Below are 22,698 nucleotides of genomic sequence, written 5' to 3'. Positions count from 1 at the left end.
CACAGGTTGAGAATCGCAGGGTTGAACGCCCCTCCCATCACAGTGCACTGTGCTTGACCCCGCCCCCGTCTCGTACCGCATCGCGCGGTGCCCAAAAATGATCATTATGTAGCCAGATATTTTCACGCACAACAAACGCACATCTCTGAATCGTATAGCTCTGAATACCTCCTAGACCTACCGCACTTCGCACTAAAACGAAGCCTCAAAGCACTGCTGTGTTATTGATATCATTGCTATTATTAATTATTCGCTGTGCGTTTGCATGCTCGTTTCATGAACAGAATCGAAGAGAACATTTTTCTTTCAAACCGCCTTTTAGCTGCGAAAAGACACGGATCTGTACAAAAAGGAGTGCTTGTGTGTTGAAGCTTAAACGGATGCATGGATGGATGTGTAATCGGTCTTATCGGATTTATGAGAGAGAGGGAGAGGTGCGTCGATCTTCTTACTCAGCTCGCTGACTTCACTTGCTTTGCTTGGCAGTCAGTCAGTCAGTTTGTGGATATTATTGTCTTGCAAGGAGGCGACATCATCGTAAAGCAGCAGCGTGCACAGCTTGCTTGTTGGATGTAAAAATGGATGTGCAGGGTGCAGGAGAACACCATGCACTACTAGACTCCCTGGATGCTGTGATCATAGTGGAGAATGAAGCGGAGAGCATGCCCGTGCACGACGAGAACAAGTCCATCGGCGGGGTGTCCAGCAGTCTGAACCTGCTGGACCACTGTCCTGTTTGCCGTTTGAACTTCCACAGCCGGGAGCCCAAACTTCTACCGTGTCTGCATTCTTTCTGTAAGAAATGCCTGCCGTCTCCGTCCAGGAACCTGGCCATGGTTGATCCGCCCCCAAACTCCCACCAGCTTGATCTTGATGGGAGCATCACCAAACCACGTGAGTCACTTGTTTACAAACTATTAGTCATATTTATTTGATGATTTTGTGTTTAAAGGTGGTGTAGGCCTACGTAATATCAGGCGTATCCCAGCTCTTTTAGTCTTTTGTCACAGCAAATGCATTTTCAAGTTGGGAATGTGATATCAATTTCATCCAAACGGGAGACACAACTCACACAGGTGAGGATACAATTGTGACATTGGAAGTGATGAAACGTTAACGTTAACGTTAAGATCATAAAGAGACGCTTATACTGCCCCCATTTGGCAGAGTCGGGTTAATGAAACGTACCGGTATACATTTATGAGCAGACATGGGGATAATGGGGACATACTCTCTCCTGATTGGATGAAGTTGGTGTCCCATCTGATTAATTTCTGTTTATTAAAGAGCTGGAGAGACATGACTGTCACCCGCTCCATGCCATGTTGTTGAACAAACAAACTTATTTATCAGAATTATAGTCAGAGCTGTGACATTTTAACAAAAATACTTTTTGTTTTAAGCATGAAATTACAATAGCATACCATTAAACCTGTGCTCTTCCTTCCATCATTTTTGCAACAAAGTGTACCGATTGTGAAAGACAATTCCATTCTGGGAGAAAGACTTGTGTGTGAACTGGCTTGTCTGACTGCATGTCTGTCATCTTCTCACACATTCTTCATGTTGTAACTTGAGGAATGGAGGCCATGCATTGCCAACTGTCAATTATTGTTGCCACCATTACCCCGTCACACACTTGACACTAGTGCAGTCCTCTTTCTTTCTTTATATTTTTACAGATGGCTTGAAAAGCCAGCTGTCAACAAACACCCAGAGGACTATTATAATGGCAATGCAGTGCTGAGATTTTCATGATTGCCTGGCCTCTAAGCCAATGGGAGACATCGGGCAGATTCAAACTGTTCCCGTATACGATTGCCTGGTCATGATTCACATTGGCCTCGATTCTTCCCCACCCGAGTACACTTCATTCAATGCTTTCACATTGCAGCTATCCGTATCCGAGTACACTTAAATCTGTCCCGAGACTACCTCCATGTGGTCCCGGGAATGGTACGCAGCATTCACACTACCACTTGGTAGATGTTGTGGTAGTGTGAATGCTGCGTACCGTTCCCGGGAGCGGATCACCCAACCAGTGAAGTGTACTCCGACACGGATCGCTGCAATGTGAAAGCCACTATTACAGTTTGAATCAATCGGACTCAGTGTGAATCTGCCCCATGCGGCCATGCCCTATACGCCCCGTTCGTTCAGACCAAAAAAAGCCTATGCGCCGCTCAGACAAGTAGGCACCTGTAAATTACATTTCATTTCGAGGGCCTCCGGTTTTGACATACATTTTAGGCCAGTGGTTCTCCATCTTCATTGGCTTCAGTACCCTTTCCCTGATTTCTGAATCCAAAGATGTGAATCATTGGTTTCTTTCAAAACAGGCCTGAAAAAGCTATATCAGGAAACTACAAATCGAGTTTGATATTATTCCAACTCCATTCCACCCTTTTCTACTCTGTAAATATACTAGGCCTATAAGTATTTTTCCCCCTACATTTTGTTTTTTTTAAGATATTGTTTTGATAGCATGAAAGTAAACTGACAGGAAATGGGGAGAGAGATGGGGGGGAAGACACGCGGCAAAGGCCAGACGGTTGAGCTAACCGTTCGGGCCTTCGCCTACATTTTTACCCCCCAATGTTTTTGTGAGGATACGTACCCTAGGGGTCACGGGGAGAACATGCAAACTCCACACAGAAAGGACCTTTTTCCAACCCCACCTAGGGTATGGGCGGCCTATTTGTATTTGTTGATATGTATTATTAAATTCTTTACTGTACCCACCTACCTACGTGCTTTTTTCATGTTGTCTAAAAAAGTATTCAGTATTCAAATCAATCAATCAAAACCCACTTTACTGTACCTGACTACAACATTTTGTTTAGAAAACTGCAACAGAAAACCATAGCTAGAATATGATTCAGTCAATGAATAAATGATAACTCACCTTATGAAAATGATAACGTTACAACTTACAAATAAGAAATGGAGTGAAAGATTTGCAATTAGTGGCTCACTAGTAGATGTCCTTTATACTATGATCATAACATTTCAATTATGGCCACAATTTAAAGCCCTATTCATACTCCAGTTTTAGGTGATAAGGTCTTATCTCTCTTGTTTTACTAACAAACGTTAGTGGTCACCTTATCACCTAAAACTGGCAAATGGCAAATAACTATATCGCTTCATATGCGGTAACAGTGACTGTGATTCAACCTGTATTATGTTCATGTTTTCTCTCTCTCTCCTCCACTCAGTGAATGTGATTCGCTGTCCGGTGTGCAGACAGGAGTGCATGGAGGTGGATGTGATGGAGAACTTCTTTGTGAAGGACACAGTGGAGACTCCTAGCAGCACTGTGGAGAGAACCATCCAGGTTTGTCACCCGGGCCGGTGTAATAACTGGATGGGGAGCACAATACAGAACCCATGAACCTATTATTATAGCCTGGTTTAGCCACTCGCCCTTGAAATCGCAATGCGTTCATTTCAGCTGAAATGAATGCAATGCGAGCGATTTCAAGGAAAATGTTCAGCGTTTTCTTTTTATTATTATTTGTTTTTCTCTCTTCGCTTGTCTGGCAAGCCTCCTATCTCTGTGCACACGGGACCAATGTTATCCAATGTAAAACTCAAATCACTTCCTGACTTGCCTACTTAATAGAAATTTGAATCAAATAGGACCCTGGCCAGACTTGAGAAGTGAGGAAAAGACGAACGAACATAGCAAATCATAGTTCCAATTCAATTTGATCCCCCCATAACTTTAAATTTCACTTTTGAAAGGACGTTTGTCCTTTATCCTGTTCGAGACCTCCGTTACCGAACAAACACTCTATAGCAATGATTACTATCACAATATAGAGATATTTAACACTGGTTTTAACCAATATCTCCATATATATTTATTTTTTAAATTGTTGCTCTACATCATCATGTTCATCATACAAGAGTGTTGAAAATAGCCAATATACAAGCTCAGAATGTGTTGTTAGATCTGCTATTTTCAGTATTTTAATAGCTTTTTCCTAATTGTAATGAAAAGGGAATGGTTTTGGACATTGTTGGAAGCTGTTGCCATTGCTCTGTGTGTGCCCGACTCCCCATGCAGCTGTGCATGACGTGTGATGACAACACGGAGGCAACGGGGTTCTGTGCCGAGTGCATGGAGTACATGTGTGTGACCTGCGTGGACGCCCACCAGAGGGTCAAGTTCACCAAAGACCACACCATTCGGCATGTGGAGGAAGTACTGCAAGGTATCGTTGCCTTTCCTTTAAAACCTATGAAGTGTAAAGCACACACCATACCTGACACACGTCACGCACACTGACACACACCTACACACACTGACACACAAAGCGTACATTTTGAACGAAGTCAGACTGCGATTTGTCTTTGACCACTGACCGTGTTTTTTCCGTGCTGGGCACAGAAAAAACAGCCTCTAAAGCCTCACCATGATTTATCTGGGTGATGCAGTGTTGACAAATGCGCCTCTGTTTACTTTAACGTTATAAAAGCCCCCCTTGCAATGCACTCCATTCCCAGACCCCTTGTTAGGATGTTTAGACCAGTGGACTCAGCCAGTAGGTGATTAAAATAGCAGATTCTTTAACCACTTAAACCCTATTTATATATAGTGTGTATATATAGATATTAAGTGGTTGAAGGAGTTGATACTCCTGTGCCTTCACAATAGATGCAACACATACTGTACAATAGATTATATTCATTGGCAATGTATTGTCTGGTTCATTAGAGGCCCATGGTGCATCTACGAAGAGGCCGGTGTTCTGTGACCTCCACAAGCAAGAACCTCTCAAGCTCTTCTGTGAGACCTGTGACCTTCTGACCTGCCGGGATTGCCAGCTGGTTAAGCACAAAGATCACAAGTATGTTCGCTCCCCCCCACGTAGGACCTCTGCTAACCCATTAAAGTGCCAAAGACGTCTGGCCAAAGCCCGCACCGCCAAAGACGTCTTTGGACGTCCATTGTGTCTTTAGTTTTTACGCTAGATGGCACTCTTCGCTAACCTATGAGTCACCGTTTGACTCTCAGTGAAATAGTCTAGCAGATTTGAGCTTGGAAATGGGTGGAAGTGCTCCTTTTAACACCCGAGCGGCAAGAACGGAGTTCTCCGTCCTATCAATTAGTAACGCTCGTCGCCCAGGACATTAATAAAAGGACAGAGATTTATTGATTTCAAAACCGATCGCATCGCTCCACAGGCTGGGAGCGTCTGTTGCGCAACATTCAATGTCATTTCCGGTTGGGACGTCATCCAAATGTTCCCCCCATTTTAGTGGATGAGACCGACAAACTTCAAACGGATTATGTTTTTGACAGCCCATCACGGTCCCGTCGCTAGTCGCGTTAGAATTTACCTCCCGTTGTTGTCGATCGCCTCGGCAGTGTTTTGGCTACATGTTGCTACTTCAGCTACTTCCCAAAATGGCACGGAGCCACCTTGAAATGGGGCCTGAAGAAACAAATCGCTGGGCGTCCTGATTTAATGGTTACAAATACCCCCGGGCGTTTGGTGTGTTAACGATGTGTTTGTATTCAGTTACCAGTTCCTGGCGGATGCTTACAACAACCACAAACAACGCATGGAGAGCATGACTCGACAGCTGCAGGAGAAGAAGAGAGTGATAGAGGAAGTGTCCAGCTCTATAAACAATGGGTACGTGCTCATCCATGTGTTGCACAACATCTATGTCTATTTCATGTCAAGGTCCTTCAAATGAATATGCATTTAGCAAGACTCCCATCTGAAAATATTTTGTGCCAGAGAGATCCCTATGCAAGATTTGCATAGGGATCAAATATATTCAACATTTCAAAGAAGAAATAGCCGATGTATATGGACGAATTCAGAAACGGGGCTCATGTAAACTGGCAGGTCTTCTACTACATTGAAGGGTGACTGTCACTGATGTTAGTCTGCTCAAACGTCACTCTTAAACTAGAATTTTGCCGCGCTTCCTTCTTGCCCGCTCATCCTAGTTACGTTGCAGCGCAATGGGAAGATGGAAATTGCGGGATTTGACAGACTCCACTTCATGTTTCAGCTGTGTTTTTGGGGGCTCAGATCAACATATGGAATTTATTCTGTACTGGCCATATATGGAGCGTGTCATGAGACGGACTGACTGACAGGTACGAGGCATGACGGACGGACTGACTGACTGACAAATTTTGTTGGTGGGCCACCACACCACACAATCGTGACCAGCCACAACAGTATGATTTTTTGTAACGGGCCAAAAAAAGACAAATAACCAAAAAAGACGCCAAAAGGCACACTGGCTAGGGGAAACACTGACATGTAACATGCATGTGTGTGTGTGTTGATAGTGTAGAAGTGATTGTAGAACTCCACCTCCACATAATGAAATAAGTGGACCACTATAAATATATATATATATATATATATATATATATATATATATATGGTATACATATACACAATATATATGCGTGTGTGTAGGTGATGTATTGCCTTTCATTGTGTGTATATATATTAAATGCCGTGCCAAAGAATAATTCCACTTGCAGATGGTGGAAGAGAAAGCGATTGAAATGAAGCCATTTCCACTTCATCTTTTGCAGACTGAACCAAGTTGATGAGAACCGTACGTCGGTCCATAACGAGATAAAGAAGGCCATCTGCAATTTAATACTGGAGATAAACAAGAAGGGCAAGATTCTGGTCAATCAACTTGAGGTACGAAATCTACTGTAATGTATAACGTTTACGATTGATTTACCCAAGAACCGGTTGACGTACCATTTTCTTTCCCAGAAGAAAACAGTTTGACTCGAGCTAAATGTTGTACCCTGAATCCCTGAGCAACCCGAAGCAACTGTATTCACTTACTGCAAGGCACTTATCGTCACTGTTGGCTGGAAACCTTGCATGTCAAAAACAGTTAGTATACTTTTCAAGAAATGTTAAAATATATATATCATTGCTGTCAAGCAAAAATATATTATATATATCATTGCTGTCAAGCAGAAATCTCCCGTGTGTGTGCGCACACTGCGTCTGTGCTAGAGCACACACACACACACACACACACACACACACACACACACACACACACACACACAGAGGCCAGGGAGGAGTACAGTACAGCACCACTCACTTCAGACCGGTCTAATTCTCCATAAATGAGCGCCCTACTTGATCATACTGTAGCGTCACACAAATGCATCAAAAGTAGCACATCCACAAGCTTGTAGATTGTGGTTTTGAATTTGAATCTTGAAAAGTAACAGTTTGGACATTTTCCACCGGACAGAGAGGATATACTGTATATATAGAAATCCTGTGTTCCTATGGACCCAACATAGTTATGTTTTAGTCACAAGCGCTTGTTAATATTGTTCTTCGGTTAATGTTTAAACAACCCACAGACACACATAACCACTTTGGACGTTCACCTTCAAAATCATTCTAAGAATAGCTAAACTAGCGATCTACAAGCTCACAACGCATCCCATCGCGGCGCATTGTGGTCTCTTAGATCGGCTATTTTCACTACTTTTGAGAGCCCACGAGAGTCATACGACAAGGTAGTTATAATGGTACAAAAGTATACGAAAGCTGCAAGGCGGAGATACGAGGTTCCTTCCTTAACCCAGGCTGTCCCATGTGAAGGCGGTCACCAAGGACCACGAGGGCGTGCTGAGGAAGCAGCAGCAGGACATCGGCTACCTGTCCAGACACATGGACCACGTGATCAGCTTCACCCAGTGGGCCACGGCCCGGACCGGCAGCACCGCTCTGCTGTACTGTAAGAGGCTGGTGAGCTAAGCACGGTTCCTTCTCACTGCACTCTTTCATTTAGGTGTTTTTAATGCACTTCCCTTTAGTTTCAGTCACTCACATTCTAGTCATCTGAAATATTTTAGTTTTGGTCTACTTTATTTCGTTCCTTTGTTCTCTCTCTGATTTATACTTGCATCGCCGCAACAATACATGTTAAGGGGAAGTTGCCCGGAGATCATGCAGCTAATGCTGCACTAAAGTTCAAGTAGCTACCGAATAATGTAAGGCCACATTAATTTACAAGCTTATTTTAAAAGCCACAATAGGCTTTCCATAGTTATCTTTTCCTGTATCAGGCTCTATGATGCATGTTAAGCCTGTTAAACTAGCCTAATTAAAGATTTACAGTAGGGGTAACAACATGTGCTATATTACCGCATACAAAATCAAGGCATTTACTGCATATTTAGCTTAAATAAAACGTTAAATTAAAATGTATTATTGTTCGTTCGCTCTGGGCTCAGTCTGCTCTTTTTTTATTCGTTTTTTGGTGGCAAATGTTCGTACCTAGAATAGGGATGCTGGTGTTCATTAACCTAAACTCAAGCTTCCCTATCCTGGGGAAAACAGGAGAATAATGGATAAAAATTAGGATAACATTCAGCAAAAAGAGTGTTTAGCTTTCCAAACAGTTTCCGTGATACTACTGTGGGGAGTATGTTTTTCTAAAGAAGCCCAACAAAAAGCAGAGCATGCACTGCTCTCTGTTATACCCTGGTGTGTGCCTCTCTCCGCAGAGTCAGAATTTTTTATAACATCTCCTGGTTCTGTCACAGATATTGTTTCAGATTGGAAACCTGCTGCGGGCCAAGTGCAGCGCCTCGTTTGTACCGAAGAGCTCCGTGATGTTCCAGTGCCGCTCCTCCTACTGGGCTTCCAACATAGACCTGGGTATGGCAGCCAATGCATTACAGAATCCTCTCGCCTGGCAGATCCACAAGCCAGGCGTTTAGAGCTTGTGGATCTGCAACCTTTGCTATTTTTTAATTGGAATCCTGAAAAGTAACAGTTTTGGACATAGTTGAACATAGACCTGGCTAAGGTACATTTCTCGATTTGAAGTTGACAATATGCAAAAAAGATGAGACCAAGGCATTCTTGCATCAATTCTGTCACCCTGTTGTACCAAAGAGCTGGAGACTTTTACTCGGAAGCGCTCCTTCCTCTCTTAATATGTTCTTTCAAACGTTTGGCTCCCTCCTGTCTCTGTCCGAGTCATTTGAGAATGATTTTCTCATTTCCTGACTTTATAAGAAGCACCTACGACATAATAACAACGGTTGGCATAACGGCTGTAATTTATTACACGTTTAGTTCACAGCATTTTACATAATGTCACTGCACAGAAACTTGCTGCATTGCCGTATTAATTGCAGTATTCATTATTATGTTTCATATTGTGGAGAGATGTTAACAGCATTGTTAGCTAATAGTATTCAGTTTTCTTGGTTTGTGATTAGTATGTAGTACAACTCTTCCACACTAAATAATTCATTGGAATTATCTGTGTGTGTGTGTGTGTGTGTGTGTGTGTGTGTGTGTGTGTGTGTGTGTGTGTGTGTGCGTGTGCGTGTGCGTGTGCCCTCAGGCTCTCTACTGGTGGAGACGGTACCGGGCCACCAGCTGGGAGCGTTCCAGGGCATCCCACATCAGCTGTCTCATCCCGGGGGTCCGGGGCCCTCAAGCTCGCCCAGTGGTGGCCTGGGGGCCCCGGGGCCCCTTCACCACCACGGTGTTATGGGCTCCCATAACACTCTGGCCCAGCTCCAGATGCAGGTTAGGCCCCGTCTGTCATCATCAACCTGTAATTGTGTTTTTGCCATTGGGCATTGGAACATTTCTGTTTATGCATTTAGGCATGATATTCGGCTATTGCACAGGGCAGATTATGACAAATAACATAACTATACAAAGTAATGACTGACACATTTCATAACTTTATACTTTCAATTTGGTTTTTTTAATTGTGGAAATAGCTGATTTGTAAGCTCACAACGATTGCATCATGATGCTTGGAGATCAGTTATTCGGAAATAAGCGGTTATTTCTGTTTTTAATGTTTAATGTGTATGAACATTTTTCAACATGGAAATTGGAAACAATGACGATTATTGTCGCTGTCTGGTGGAAACCTCATAATTATGTCCAACACTGTTACTTTTCAGGATTCAAATTAAAAAACAGCAAAAGTAGCAGATCAATCTTTGAGGATCTGCTACTTCTGATGCTTTTGTGCTTTGTAGTATGATCAAGTAGGGCCTTAATGTTAAGAAAACTAAACGTTAGGAGGTTTCTGTGCGACAGCAACGTTGTGCAAATTATAATTGCAATCAACTCAAATAATTGCCATTATATGTACTAACTGTGACTGTCCTAAATAACTGCAGGTGGACAAGCTGAACCCCCAGCCTCACTGGCAGCCCCCCCAACCCCCTGCCCCGTCCTGGACCTGGCCCTGGAGTGTCCGTCTGCCCAGAAGCGCTCCCCCAGGCCCAGGGGGTCCCGTCCAGGGGGGCTCTCCCTCCCAGAGCAGCGTGGCCCCCGGTGGCATGGCCCCTCTGGGCACCCCGCCCGGGGGACGCAAGTTCATGGTGCCACCGCCCAACCAAGTCAGCCCCACTGGCAGGCTGCCAAGCCCCGGGTTCGCACCCCAGGTGTGTGTGTGTGTGTGTGTGTGTGTGTAACCGTTTGTCCTAAATGGTTACCGGTATCTTTAAGGAAAAAAAAATAAAAGGGTTCTATTTGATCCAATGTAGTTATTATTTAGTCACAAGATCTTGTTAATATGTATGGTTACACACGTTCAACTACTTTAACTTTCAAAATGTCTCAACAATAGAGAAAATAGCCTATCTACAAGTTTTACGCATCGTGAAACGTTTTGAGCTTGTAGCAAAGATATGTCTGTGTGTGTGCGTGTGCATGTGTGTGTGCATGCACATGTCTGTCTGTCTGTGTCTGTCTGTCTGTCTGTGTCTGTCTGTTTGATTGACAAGGCTTCTTAACAAGCACAGGCGTATGTTGGCAGTGTCCTAAATGTAGTTGACAGCCTTCACATCCTGAGCAGTTTATGCCTTTCCGTGTCGAGATGCGTTACAATCAAAAGCTGCCGCATGGGTTCACATTACACAACCATACAATCTAAACCTTAACCAATTTTTGCTATATCCTGTTCTCATGTTTTTGTTTTTGTTGGTTTGGTTTTCACGACCACAAATGTTAAGAATGTGATTTAGATGGCATGTTGTTTAGACATTATGCTAGGTCCATTGTTAACCTGGTATCCTGTATTTTCAAATGTACAGCATGTTATTTAGATAGCATGTTGTTTCGACAGATGCAAGTCCATGGTTTACCTGCTATCCTAGTTTCCTTGAGGCACTACATTGTTGTCTCTGCACTCTAATTTACATGGTTATTAACTTATTTTTCAGTTCATGTTTGCTCTTCCGAAAGTTGCTCTGGATAAGAGTGTTTCCTGAATGCCTACATTCTAAACAGTGAATAGTAAATCTAGGATGATGTGACACAGCTTACCCAGACAGCCCATAACTAATGTCTGATATGTCTAGTGCTCTGGGTTGTTTAGTCTAACTTCATGGCTTGTTTTGCTGTCATGCTCTGGGCTTCAGACAGTTTAGAGAGAACAATGCTCTCTTGTAGGCTGCAGCACACATGAGTTGCATCACTCTGCTATGAACAAGCTGTTGGGATGCTTTCTGCAGTTTTCTACACACACCACACAAGATACGAGCAATACACAAACTTGATACTTGATCACATGACGGCGTCACACAAAAGCATAAAAAGTAGCAGATCCACAAGTTTCGAAACGCTGTGCTGCGTGAAGCGACTTGAGGTTGTAGATCACTTTTGCTATTAATTAAGGCCATTTGGCCACCACTGTTCACCCACACATGATTTTCATGTATATATATATTTCATATATAATTTTTTAGGAACCGCCGTTTTCCATTAAAGTCTATGATAAATTGCCAAGCGGCATGGAATTGTATTTTCTTAAAGGCAGGCCTAATATTATATATCACAATTAATAATAGAGTTGTTGTGGTGCGTTGGCTCCAGGTGACTCCAAACAAGCAGCTGTGGGCCGGGCAGCGGAGCACACAGAGAAACGCATACACCTCAGACCTCGTCTCTGATAGGTGGTCTATCGTCTTGTGTCGGGTCCAAAACGGTTACTTTTCAGGATTCAAATTTAAAAAACAGCCGCGTTTCCACCTTGTGGATCTGCTACTTTTGATGCCTTTGTGTGACGCTGTAGAGTGTTCAAGTAGGGCATTAAATTACGGAAAATCAGAAAACATTTGAATATGCAGATAAGAGGTTTCCGACCCACGGCAAACAGATGTTTTGGCGATAAACGTATTTGGTTCAATCATCCCCGATGCTCGTAGATTGGCCTATTTTCGCTGCACGACACAGACAATAATTTTCCGTTCCTATCGGAATTGAAAGCAGATTTTCTCAAGTCACAGCATGTGCTGCTGCTGGAAAGCACCTGCAGATGCGTTCTATAGACCAAACACAGAGCCGCACAGCCATCTGCAACCATGAAGTGTTCTGTTTATGTTCTCATCTAGTCCCGTCTGTGCTGTGCTCTTTGTTAAGAGCCTGGGCCTCCATGACCAGCAGCCTTTCATCTCCATGTCCATTATCACATGTTCATAGGAGGCGACAGCCTTGGTGGTGATGACGTGTCATTGATTGCAGTGTCTGAGACTCACTCACCACCAAGACTGTTTCAGTTGAAGAAAGTAGCATGTAACTTGGCCCCGTGTTTACATAACTAAACAATACATAATTTCCCAGAAGTCATCAGTCACTGGAGTGTTGTAGCGTGGTGGTGTTTACCTGCAGAAACACACTGCCCTCTAGCTGTATTTTGGTGTTTTCACTGTTTATTAGGTTTGTTTGGTAGAGGGGAGTGTTTTGGGGCAACCAAAAACATGTGGCATAGAGGGAAATGATGTGTAAAAAATAAACGGAAATTTAAAACGAACGCTCTTAATGCAATAAAGATATTAAAAACTTTTTTTTAAATCTTGTCTCTCTCTTGGCAGTCTGTCCAGCAACCGAGGAGCGTAGGGAGCAGCCCCAGCCACCAGAGGGGGCTAGGGAGCAGCCCCAGCCACCACCCCAAACCTGTGGACATGTTCTCCACATCGCATCTTTATGCTACCCACAATGCATCGCTTCCCAGCAACGGTGGTGTCAATTCTCCTCATTCGCGGCAGCTGGCAAGTGCCTTAATTCAGGATTTCTCTAACTTTGTCATGTCAAGGACCCCCAAAATTGATATGTATTTTGGCCAAGGACCACCCCCGTCTGAAAGGACTTTGGGATCCCCAGAAGAGAAGGTTTGTGTGTTTGTGTGTCTGTTAATCGATATATATATATATTTATTTTAATCAAAAATAGCAGATGTACAAGCTCGCCGTACGAAGTGACATGCTGTTAGCTTGTAGATCTGCTATTTTTGAATAGAAAGATCTACAAGCTTAAAATTGAATAGCCTATGTATAAAATAGTGTTAAATAGAGCGCACACGTACATTTGTACTCTCCTCAGAGTTACAGACCCCCCCCCCCCCCGGACCGCATGTTGAGTATCACTGCAGTAAATATATTCAACTGAGTGTGTTACATTAAACAGCAGGTGTTTGTTGTTTGTGTCTTTAGATGGAGGCCTCCTATCTGAACAAGAGGAGTGACCCGGGCGGCACCGTTCAAATGCTGAGGCCCAGCTACCCACAGGGCCTAGCGTCCTCCATACCGCACAGAAATGGTACGGTCGTATAGCGGGCCTTGTCCTGGAGGGACGAACGCGGCACGTTGATGCTTGGAGCACACACACAAACGCTCTTACAACATTTTGTATTGATGTTTGGCAAAGATGACGTGCGCAACCCGTCATGAATATGCTAGTATGCCACGTCCCTGGAATCAACATTTTTTCCTCTGTGTCACTCTCAGCTCAAGCACAGCAGAGTTCACCGGGTTATCCTGCTGTATCCCAGGAGGAGAAACCAGGGTAAGCTGAAATCTTGTATGTATCTGCTAACACTCTTTAGCTCTAATCTATCTCTCTGGCTTTTGTTCAGACTGACAATGTCCTGCCCCATAATTGCATACTGGGCCCTGGTTGGTTATAGCCTGGTTCCAGACGAATCCGGTTGGCTCGTCACAACTTCGTCCATGAAGTCCTCCCACAATTGTGAGGGGCCAGACTTAATCTGCCCGGGGCGATAAGCATTGCAAAGGCAGATGAAGGCTGCCTATGCGAGGCTAGTTCAGACTTGATCGAGCCAGTCTGATGACAATCTGGATAGGCCTGGTCTGTCTGTCTGTCTGTCTGTCTGTCTCTCTCTCTTTCTCCCCGGCCTGTTCCGATAAAGTCTTTACTTTCTTCTCAACTACCCCATTTATTTTCATCTGATTCCTCTTGGGTATCTGATTGTTCCCAAGGACGGTTCACTGGAAGCCTCCTGATCCGCAGCAGCAGCAGCAGCAGCAGCAGCATGGCGGATCGGTGGCCTCCTCCTCCGCTGCCAAGAGACGACGAAGGTCATCGCCTGGACCAGTCATCGTCATCAAAGATGAGCCCGAAGATGACGTTAGCTATGTACGGAGACAGTGTCACGTTGCAGTGTTCACTTTGACGGCAAATTTTGATTTAGTTTCATAGTCCTAGAATAAAACGATAAACGATTTAGTCGACAAAATATATTTTGGGAGGCCGTGATGGTGTTGTAATGCTTGATTGGCTGTGTGTTGAAAATAGACAATGTACAAGCTCACATAGTGCCTGCGAAACTAGTCCCTCCCTAACATTTTAGTCTAGTTTTATTTTGTTGACAAAATTGTCAATATATTTGGTCTGAGTTTTTGGTCATCATTTACTGTAGCTTATTTTTTTATTTTGTTATCGGTATATTTGTTATCAGTTATCAGTGAAAAAGAAGAATCGTCAAAGTTTTAGTTTACACAATTAATTAATTAACAGTTGCATGCAATCAAATTTGAAGCTTTTTATAAGCTATTTTTTAGGGGGCACAGCTAGAGGCTATGGCCCTTTGACCTATGGTCACGGATAGGTTTGTGAAAACCTCCTTGTTCTTTGGCTAATTCCCATCAGTGGTCGGCCACAGCGGATCATCTGCTTCTGTTCTCGGCATCTTCCTCGGTCACTCCAGCCGCCTGCATGTCCTCTCTCACCGTATCAATACACCTCCTCTTTGGCCTTCCTCTTCTCGCCCCGGCAGCTTCCATCTTGAGCATCCTTCTCCCAGTGTACCCCTCCTCTGCACCATCTCGACCTCATCGCTCTTGTTTTATCCCCCAAACCTTCTAACCTGGCTAATATAATGTGTGTGTGTGTGTGTGTGTGTGTGTGTGTGTGTGTGTGCGCGCGCGTGTGTCAGGTACAAACCAACCAAAGAGCCAACCTCCCCGACAGCACAGGCGACCGGCCTCAAACCAGCAGCCAACCTGGAGGTAAGCGAGGCCCCACTCCTCCTCACCGCACAGAGAACAAGCCCCCTCACACCACTCCGCAGCAGCCAAAGACCCCAGGTAGGCCTGCATGTAGGTGATGGGACTTCAAATCAATGTCACCATTATTTCAAACGTGTGCCTCAATAGGATCTATGCACAGCAGCCATATTGGAAAGAAATTGGGCTTCTATTCCTTAAAAGGTCCTTTAGGTCCTACTAAATTACTAATGAAGGCTGTGCTCCATTTAGCGTAGTTTGCCAAACATTTTTAATAGTCACGATTATCTCAAATAATAGAGCGCCGAAGTCCTGACGTCACTCGCTCATACCGTGACATCCCCTGGTTCACGGAAGTAATTTCTCTATGGAGAATAACAACATGGGGTCATCTTAAAATCGTTTCATATAAGCGTTGTGGTCCAAAAATAAACAAGCTGTCTCTGCGTTATTGTCAGGGAGGTGTCTCTGTATCGTTTGCGACAGTCAGTCACTCATACATACAGTCTGTATGTAACTAATTCAGTAGCAGTAACGATAGCGTTTTCTCTCAGTCAGTAATTCTTCATATCCATATGAGTGAAAAGGCTGGGGTGTTTATTTAACGCAGTTCTTATATGAGGCGATCTAAAATCCCCCTATGGGGATTATAATGCAAAAAAAAAGTACATGAACCTGTGGATTTGCGCCGATATTGACGTCAGACTTCGGTGCTCTATTGCGATTAGACGACTATGTAATAATTGTGAGGCCTAGTGAGTTCTGAATGTCTTTTGGGTTCATTGCCCGTGCAGTCCTAACCCAAGGCGAGCGGAGTGAGGCCGATGCCCCTAACCGGACCAGCGGCATCCTGGGAAGAGAGACGGGGGGTGATGGGGGACGAGGTGGAGGTCCAACAGAAGACACTAATGAAGACGTGTGTGCAGTGTGCATGAGCGGAGGACAGCTGCTGTGCTGTGGACACTGTCCCAAAGTGTTCCACCTCGCCTGCCATGTGCCCCGTCTGTCCACATGTCCCAGGCAAGACTTTAGTCTCAGAGTTAAATGAACACTGAATATTTTACTGTGTAGATTGTAGTCCAAGAGGAAAAATGAAAATGGCTGAGAATCATTGGTGTAGTCTGTCTGTTATGTACTGTATGTCATTCTCTCTGCAAATCGGTCCACCAGAGGGCACTCAAAGCTGGAAAACACTGTTAAGTTGAAACACAAGCAGACAGCAAACCATATACAATTCGAGGATGTCTTGTTTATCTGTGCTGTCAGAGGAAAAGGTTTTGTGGCAATGGAGAGATTTCATGGCCCTCTAGGACAGTGGTTCTCAAACTGTAGGTCGAGACCCCCAGAGGATTTAATGTGCAACACTGTTTTCTCCTCAACTGTAAACAAACCACCATACATTAAGTGTATACTGGGTATCTGCACATTTCTAAAGTGATACTTTAACTCATACACCGCCAGCCCTCCCCCGCCCCCTGTACCCCAGAAGTCTCCCTTCAAAATGGGACTTGAGTAAAAGTACTGGCATCAAACTAGTATCAGACTTTTAGTATCAAATAAAGGTACTGTACTACAATCTTTTCAAAATAGCTGATGCATAATGTATGTTTTGTAATCTAAATCTGAGACGACACTAGGGTTCACGCTGCAATTCTAAAAACTCAAAACAATATTTAGACATAATTCTGTTTGTTTTTAGGCTGTTATGACAGTGTTTTTAATTGACTGTGTGCTGGCTGTGTGTGCACAGTGGGGAGTGGTGGTGTTCGTTGTGTCGGGACGTGGCGGTGCCTGAGATGGAATACGACTGTGGCAAGCAACCTGAAGCCAGAGCTTTCAAAGAAGAGCCCGACTGTGAGAGAGGACTCCCCCCGCTGGACAAACGAGTCAGTATTACCCCCCCCCCCCCCAAAAAAAACAAGGGTCCTATTTGAAAATAAGCCGATCTACAATTTCACAATGCCTCGTGAGTGTGTTGTGTGCTTGTAGGTGAGCTATTTTTGAAACATTCTGAAACATTTTCAGAATTTCAAAATTGAGTATATATTTTGATTTTTTTTTAACACAAATCTTCTGTTATGGGGCCCCTGATAGGATTTCTGTTCTTGGTTCTTGTTCAAATTATTATCTAAACAAACATGTCCATGTCTATTTATGTTCTCTGTTAGTGGCCATGCCATTAAATCAAATGTCAACTCTTCCTCCCACTCTGCAGAAGTGTGAGAGACTGTTGCTGCGGTTGTTTTGCAGTGAGAGGAGTTCAGACTTTCACCGACCTGCTCTCCCCTCGGTGAGTACACAAGAATGAACACAAAACGGCAATAATACTATTGTAGTGAAGTTTTTCATTGTTGGACAAAGTACTCAACCCCAGTACTCAGTGAAAGTATAGATACTGTCTGGTCAAATATTACTCAACTACCAGTGAAAGTTGCTAAATCAAATGTATACTTGTAGTTGAGTTAGCTAGTAGAACCCTGGAAATTGCTGGTCTTGATCTAATTGCTGTTTTATGGTCTGCCTCAGTGTGTACAGTATGTGCAGAGTGAAAGCATGCAAAGTTTGACACATGTGGATATGGATCGGTCTATTGTTTCATGGTGTGTGTGTGTGTGTGTGTGTGTGTGTGTGTGTGTGTGTGTGTGTGTGTGTGTGTGTGTGTGTGTGTGTGTGTGTGTGTGTGTGTGTGTGTGTGTGTGTGTGTGTGTGTGTGTGTGTGTGTGTGTGTGTAGGGGCTGAATGAAAGCGGACAGAGTGTAACAACACCACCACCTATGGATGTGTCCATAGTGAAGAACAGACTGGAAGCTAAACTGAGTCCCTGCTACCAGCGGCCGGCCCACTTCATCTCTGACATGAGGCTACGCTTTAGAAACTGTGCTCTTCTCCATGAGGTAAGACAGGGCTTCTCAAACATTTTCCTTTCAACGACGGACCCCCGAACTGATACGGATTTGGACCACGGACCTGAAAAGATGTTATGCCAGGCACCCCCATAAGAGAAGAGAATCTTAAGCACAAAATGCATTTTGTGCTTAAACACAAACATTTATGTAAATAATACATCTGTTTACAGTAATGAGCAGGGTAATAGGTCTATACAGGTATATGCTACCTTAGAAATAAACATAATTGCCTTGACATATACGAGCGTCAACGAGCACCAGCTGGACACACACACACACACACACACACACACACACACACACACACACCTGCCCTCTGCAGTTGTTTTAGTGCTCAAGTCTAAAGTGACTGGAGTCTGTCTCATTTATCTCCAAAAGCCCTTGAATATGATGGAATATAATTAAGGATTACTGTCATTATGGTAATATCACACTTCATCTCGCACACACCTTTCATTAGCCCCCAAAAACAAACAAAAAAAGAAGCTGCCAGTTGAATACCCCTGGTTTAATTGGTTAACTAATTTAGCTGGGGACCTCCTGGAACCCCTCAAGGACAGCTGGGGGGGTCCCCGGACTTCACTTTGAGAACCACTGAGGTAAGAAGCCCCCCTTTGTGTTAAAACAATGGGCGCTTTGTTTGGCTTTGTTTCCATGTCTATTGTATTCTGCACTGAGCCCAATTCAAAAGAATGTGAGGAACTTCATTGTACAGAACTCAAAACTAAAGGGCATCGGTTTATCATCATCAAGGAAACCTTGTAAGTCCAAAACTGTTAATTTACAGGAAATGTAAAAAAAAATGTGTTCCAATGCTGTATGTACGGTAGTTATCATTTAGCCACAAGCTCTTGTTAATACTTTTCATTGGTTCAATAATTATAAAAGAAACACCAGACCAGTTTTCAAAACGTATCGAAAGTAGCGGACCTGCAAGCTACAAGCACTGAGCTTTTGCATCGCCTATTTTCAGTATTTTTTCAAGGCGCTTTTAACGATCAAGGTCAAGGTAAACATTATTGTCCACAAGGAAAATTTGTTTTGGGCTTTCACCCCAGCTGCAGCCACACATAAAACATCAATGACAGACAAAAATACATTACAGAGGGAGACGCAACATTACACCATTGCATACGATGTGGATAATCTAGCCTCACACAGTTACTGCTGTTTCAGAGCCTCGTTCAACATCTTGGTTGATGCTGGTACAAACAATTTTTTGGTTCTTTGTATCTTCTCCCAGAGGGCAGAAGTGCAAACTCGCCATTTAAAACATGGGTAACATCACTGACGATTCTTTTCACTGACGATGAAGATCATCATCATCATTTTTCGACCACGGTCGAGATCATGGATTCCGCAATGCTACGCCAGACTTACTTCCCTGTTCTTCATTCATTGCCACCCCCAGTTCCTGCCTACTGAAGCATGTGTCCCCGATGAAGAAGGGCATTAATTTACACAAAAAAACAACAACCTACAGTAAATAGTTGAAATATGGGGATACAAGGTTTCTGCCTAACGGTAATGTTATTCACAAGCGCCACGTAAAGAATCCAAACGATGCTTCTCCTGACGTCATTGGTGGCTTTTGAGGGTGACTTTAAGTGTTTCTTGTGAAAGTGTTGATGACTTGCAGCCTTGTCAGTGAGCCTTTACACGAGCATGTTAGGAACGTGCTTCTTTCTGTGACCTTGTTCAAGGTCGCTGGCCCTATTAGATCTGGGCCTATTCCCCAGGGCCAGTGAAAGCCTGCCCACTGCTACTAATAGTTTGACACAGAAGCTGAGAACGTTTAAAAATGAAGTCTGACATCACTGCCGCTAGAGGCCGCTCTCCCCCTGGGTCACAGCGTTATGTTTTCTATTGAAAATACCATAGGGTTATCCTAGATCGCGTCATAATATTATTATAAGAACCGTGTTCCAAAAATCAGCTGGGCAATTTTGACCTGTGCCCCTCGGCCACCGGCCTACTTAGGAACGATGGAAGTTGGGAACCTAGTATCCAATACCCGTCCAGCACCCGTTTTAACCGTCTAAAAAATAACTACTGATTTTGTTTTTAAAAGCCATTTTGCCGGCCTCGGGTCTTAACCATGTCTTTGTTGACGTGTTGTTGGCAGGCTGACAGCAAGGTGGCCGTGGCCGGCAGGGAGCTGGAGCAGCAGTTTGAAGATGAGCTGAAGGTCCTGTACCCTGGACAGACCTTCTCCCAGGTCAAGATGGAGGTTGGGAATGTTCCTGCGTCTCCCCTCCCACCTACAGCTGTGAGGGGCCACCCTGCGGACCCCCAAACCCCAGCACCCAGTGCAGACTGCCAGACCCCACTACCCAATGCAGGCACCCACACCCCAGCACCCAACGTAGACCCCTTCACGCCAGCACCCAACGTAGACCCCTTCACGCCAGCACCCAACGCAGACCCCTACACTCCAGCACCCAACGCAGACCACCAGACCCCAACAGCACCCAACGCAGAGGCCCAGACCCCTGCAGCAGCTCAGCTTCCATGAGGTCTCATACTCAACAGCACTGCCTGTAGGCAGGGTTCCATTTGCTTTCTCAACCACTTAAAGGGTCCATTTTCATAGACAAAGCGTTGTTTAAGCTGACAGCGCCTCTCCGTTATGCTCTATGGTAAAGAGTCGAGACGCGCTGGTGTCCTCCTATTCGCCCAGCGCCCCTGGACGCTTCAAGCTGACAATAATTCAACTTTTGGAGAGGAGCGCCAGGGTTTTTGATGGTCCTCCTGATTGTGTCTGACAACTTGGTAATTTACGAGCCCACATTGCGTCGTTACCACATCCCTGAGAAGTCCATGTTTACATTGTTTCAGCTAGCAGTAGTAAGCGCCTCAATGGTGGATTGGTCCGAACAGGTTGGAGCGCTGTGTGCGAGCGCTATGGACATGTTATCGTCTCTGTCTGGAGGAAACCTCATTGTGTCCAAAACTAAAATGGCAAACGTAGCAGATCGACAAGCTTGAAACGCGTCGCTGTTTTAGCTTGTGGATCTGCTACCTTTGATGCTTTTGCGTGATGCTGTAGTAGTAGGGTCAAGAGGTGCATCCACAAATCGCAACGGGTGCAGGATCCAAAAAAGAACTACGAAAGGAGAGAGGAGATCTCCCCGGAAATACTTTATTGACAGAGCGGACAGAAAATACAATGTTTCGGCTTCGAGGGCCTTCGTCGCGTATACTGAAACAGCGCCTCTAAGTGCTGGCATATACTATATAGGATAACGTCAAATGGTGTCGCTCACGTCAGTTTGTGAGTGGAGTCTCGCTCCGCCCTAAATTAGGGTTGAAATTGACGGTTGATGATCACCTGGTATGTGTCAGAATCAGTCAAATATTCATAAAATATTCAAGACACTCATAAATGCAGTATATAAACCATATAGGACCACATGACATGCCTATAATATATAGCTGTAACACATATGGAGATAAGAGGTTTCTCCCCGACAGCAACGATAACCAAAGTGCTACTTGGTTCAAAATGTGTTCAATATGTAGACACATTTGTATATGTATACTCACTAATGCTCATTATAAGATGCCACCATTTCTGCAAAAATAGAAGCCATTATTATTGCATCAACAAGAAAAATAAATCCGTTTGAAATCTTGTTTGGAATTAACAAACCAGGCTATCAATGATGTCACTGGCAGGCAGGTTTCTGAAATGTCCATATTCCATGAATATGTGTGAAGTGGTCCTTTAAGCCAGGGGTTCTCAACCCGTGGGTCAGGGCTGGAAAGTGGAAATGAAGAGTTTACATATAGTACATGCATACACCTTCCCTATGTATTGATGGTGTATTATCTCTATCATTAAGGTTATTGTAGCAGTCAATTAATATTGGGGGGAGGGGGCGGGGCGGGGGTCCCGAGACACTGCCAAAGCATTTCCGGGGACAAAAACATTGAGAACCCCTGCTTTAAGTCCTGTACAGTACGTCTTCATACGATAAATATCGGAGCTACAAGGTCACAATATAACATCACACGACGACACACTGAGCTGTGTTATTAAATTGTTAAAATGTAATATCAAACGTATCTAGACAGTCTACATTTCCTAAAAGGAAATGAATCCCGAGCAAACCCAACCCATGACAGGCTTGACAGCACAGTGAGCACACCTGTAATGTAAGTTATTATCCGTTCATGAGAAATGATCATACTTTTTCCTTGGGTTTTGTTATTGTGGGGTATACTGTAGTATGTACAGTGGAGAGTTTGAATTATGAAGAAATACCTAAAGCTACATTCCAGGTTCGTTGTAATTACCTCTTGTGCGTCAGGAGGGGGCCATAAAAATGTATAGATTCTAGCTTTTAAAGTTAGTTTTGCTTTTGTTTTAGTTTTTTCATATTTGGGTCCAAAGATGTAATCCATAATCCATGTTAACAGTGACACTTGGTGGTGAAAACCAACCGGACGGACCCAGCCAGCCAGGGACACACATAG

General features: G+C 44.0%; 1 protein-coding gene across 1 annotated transcript; it reads left to right on the top strand.

The window, feature by feature from the left end:
- The first annotated feature begins 95 nt into the window (after positions 1–95).
- Positions 96–21,913, top strand: LOC308313741 (transcription intermediary factor 1-alpha-like). The gene is made up of 20 exons (XM_080761033.1): positions 96–894; positions 3,219–3,337; positions 4,073–4,220; positions 4,724–4,856; positions 5,532–5,648; positions 6,578–6,692; positions 7,629–7,775; positions 8,576–8,690; positions 9,388–9,575; positions 10,187–10,453; positions 12,884–13,180; positions 13,502–13,607; positions 13,796–13,853; positions 14,288–14,444; positions 15,244–15,394; positions 16,108–16,333; positions 17,064–17,199; positions 17,529–17,603; positions 18,046–18,207; positions 20,345–21,913. Exons 1-20 carry the CDS (start codon positions 579–581, stop codon positions 20,732–20,734), a joined length of 3,423 nt encoding a protein of 1,140 aa, XP_080617159.1. The 5' UTR covers positions 96–578; the 3' UTR covers positions 20,735–21,913.
- The last annotated feature ends 785 nt before the right edge of the window (positions 21,914–22,698 follow it).

This window comes from Protomyctophum bolini (assembly GCF_963924005.1).
Source record: "Protomyctophum bolini genome assembly, chromosome: 4".
Classification (NCBI taxonomy): Eukaryota; Metazoa; Chordata; class Actinopteri; order Myctophiformes; family Myctophidae; genus Protomyctophum; species Protomyctophum bolini.
Note: the sequence above shows the minus strand (reverse complement) of the source record. Positions and strands in the feature narration are given on the sequence as shown.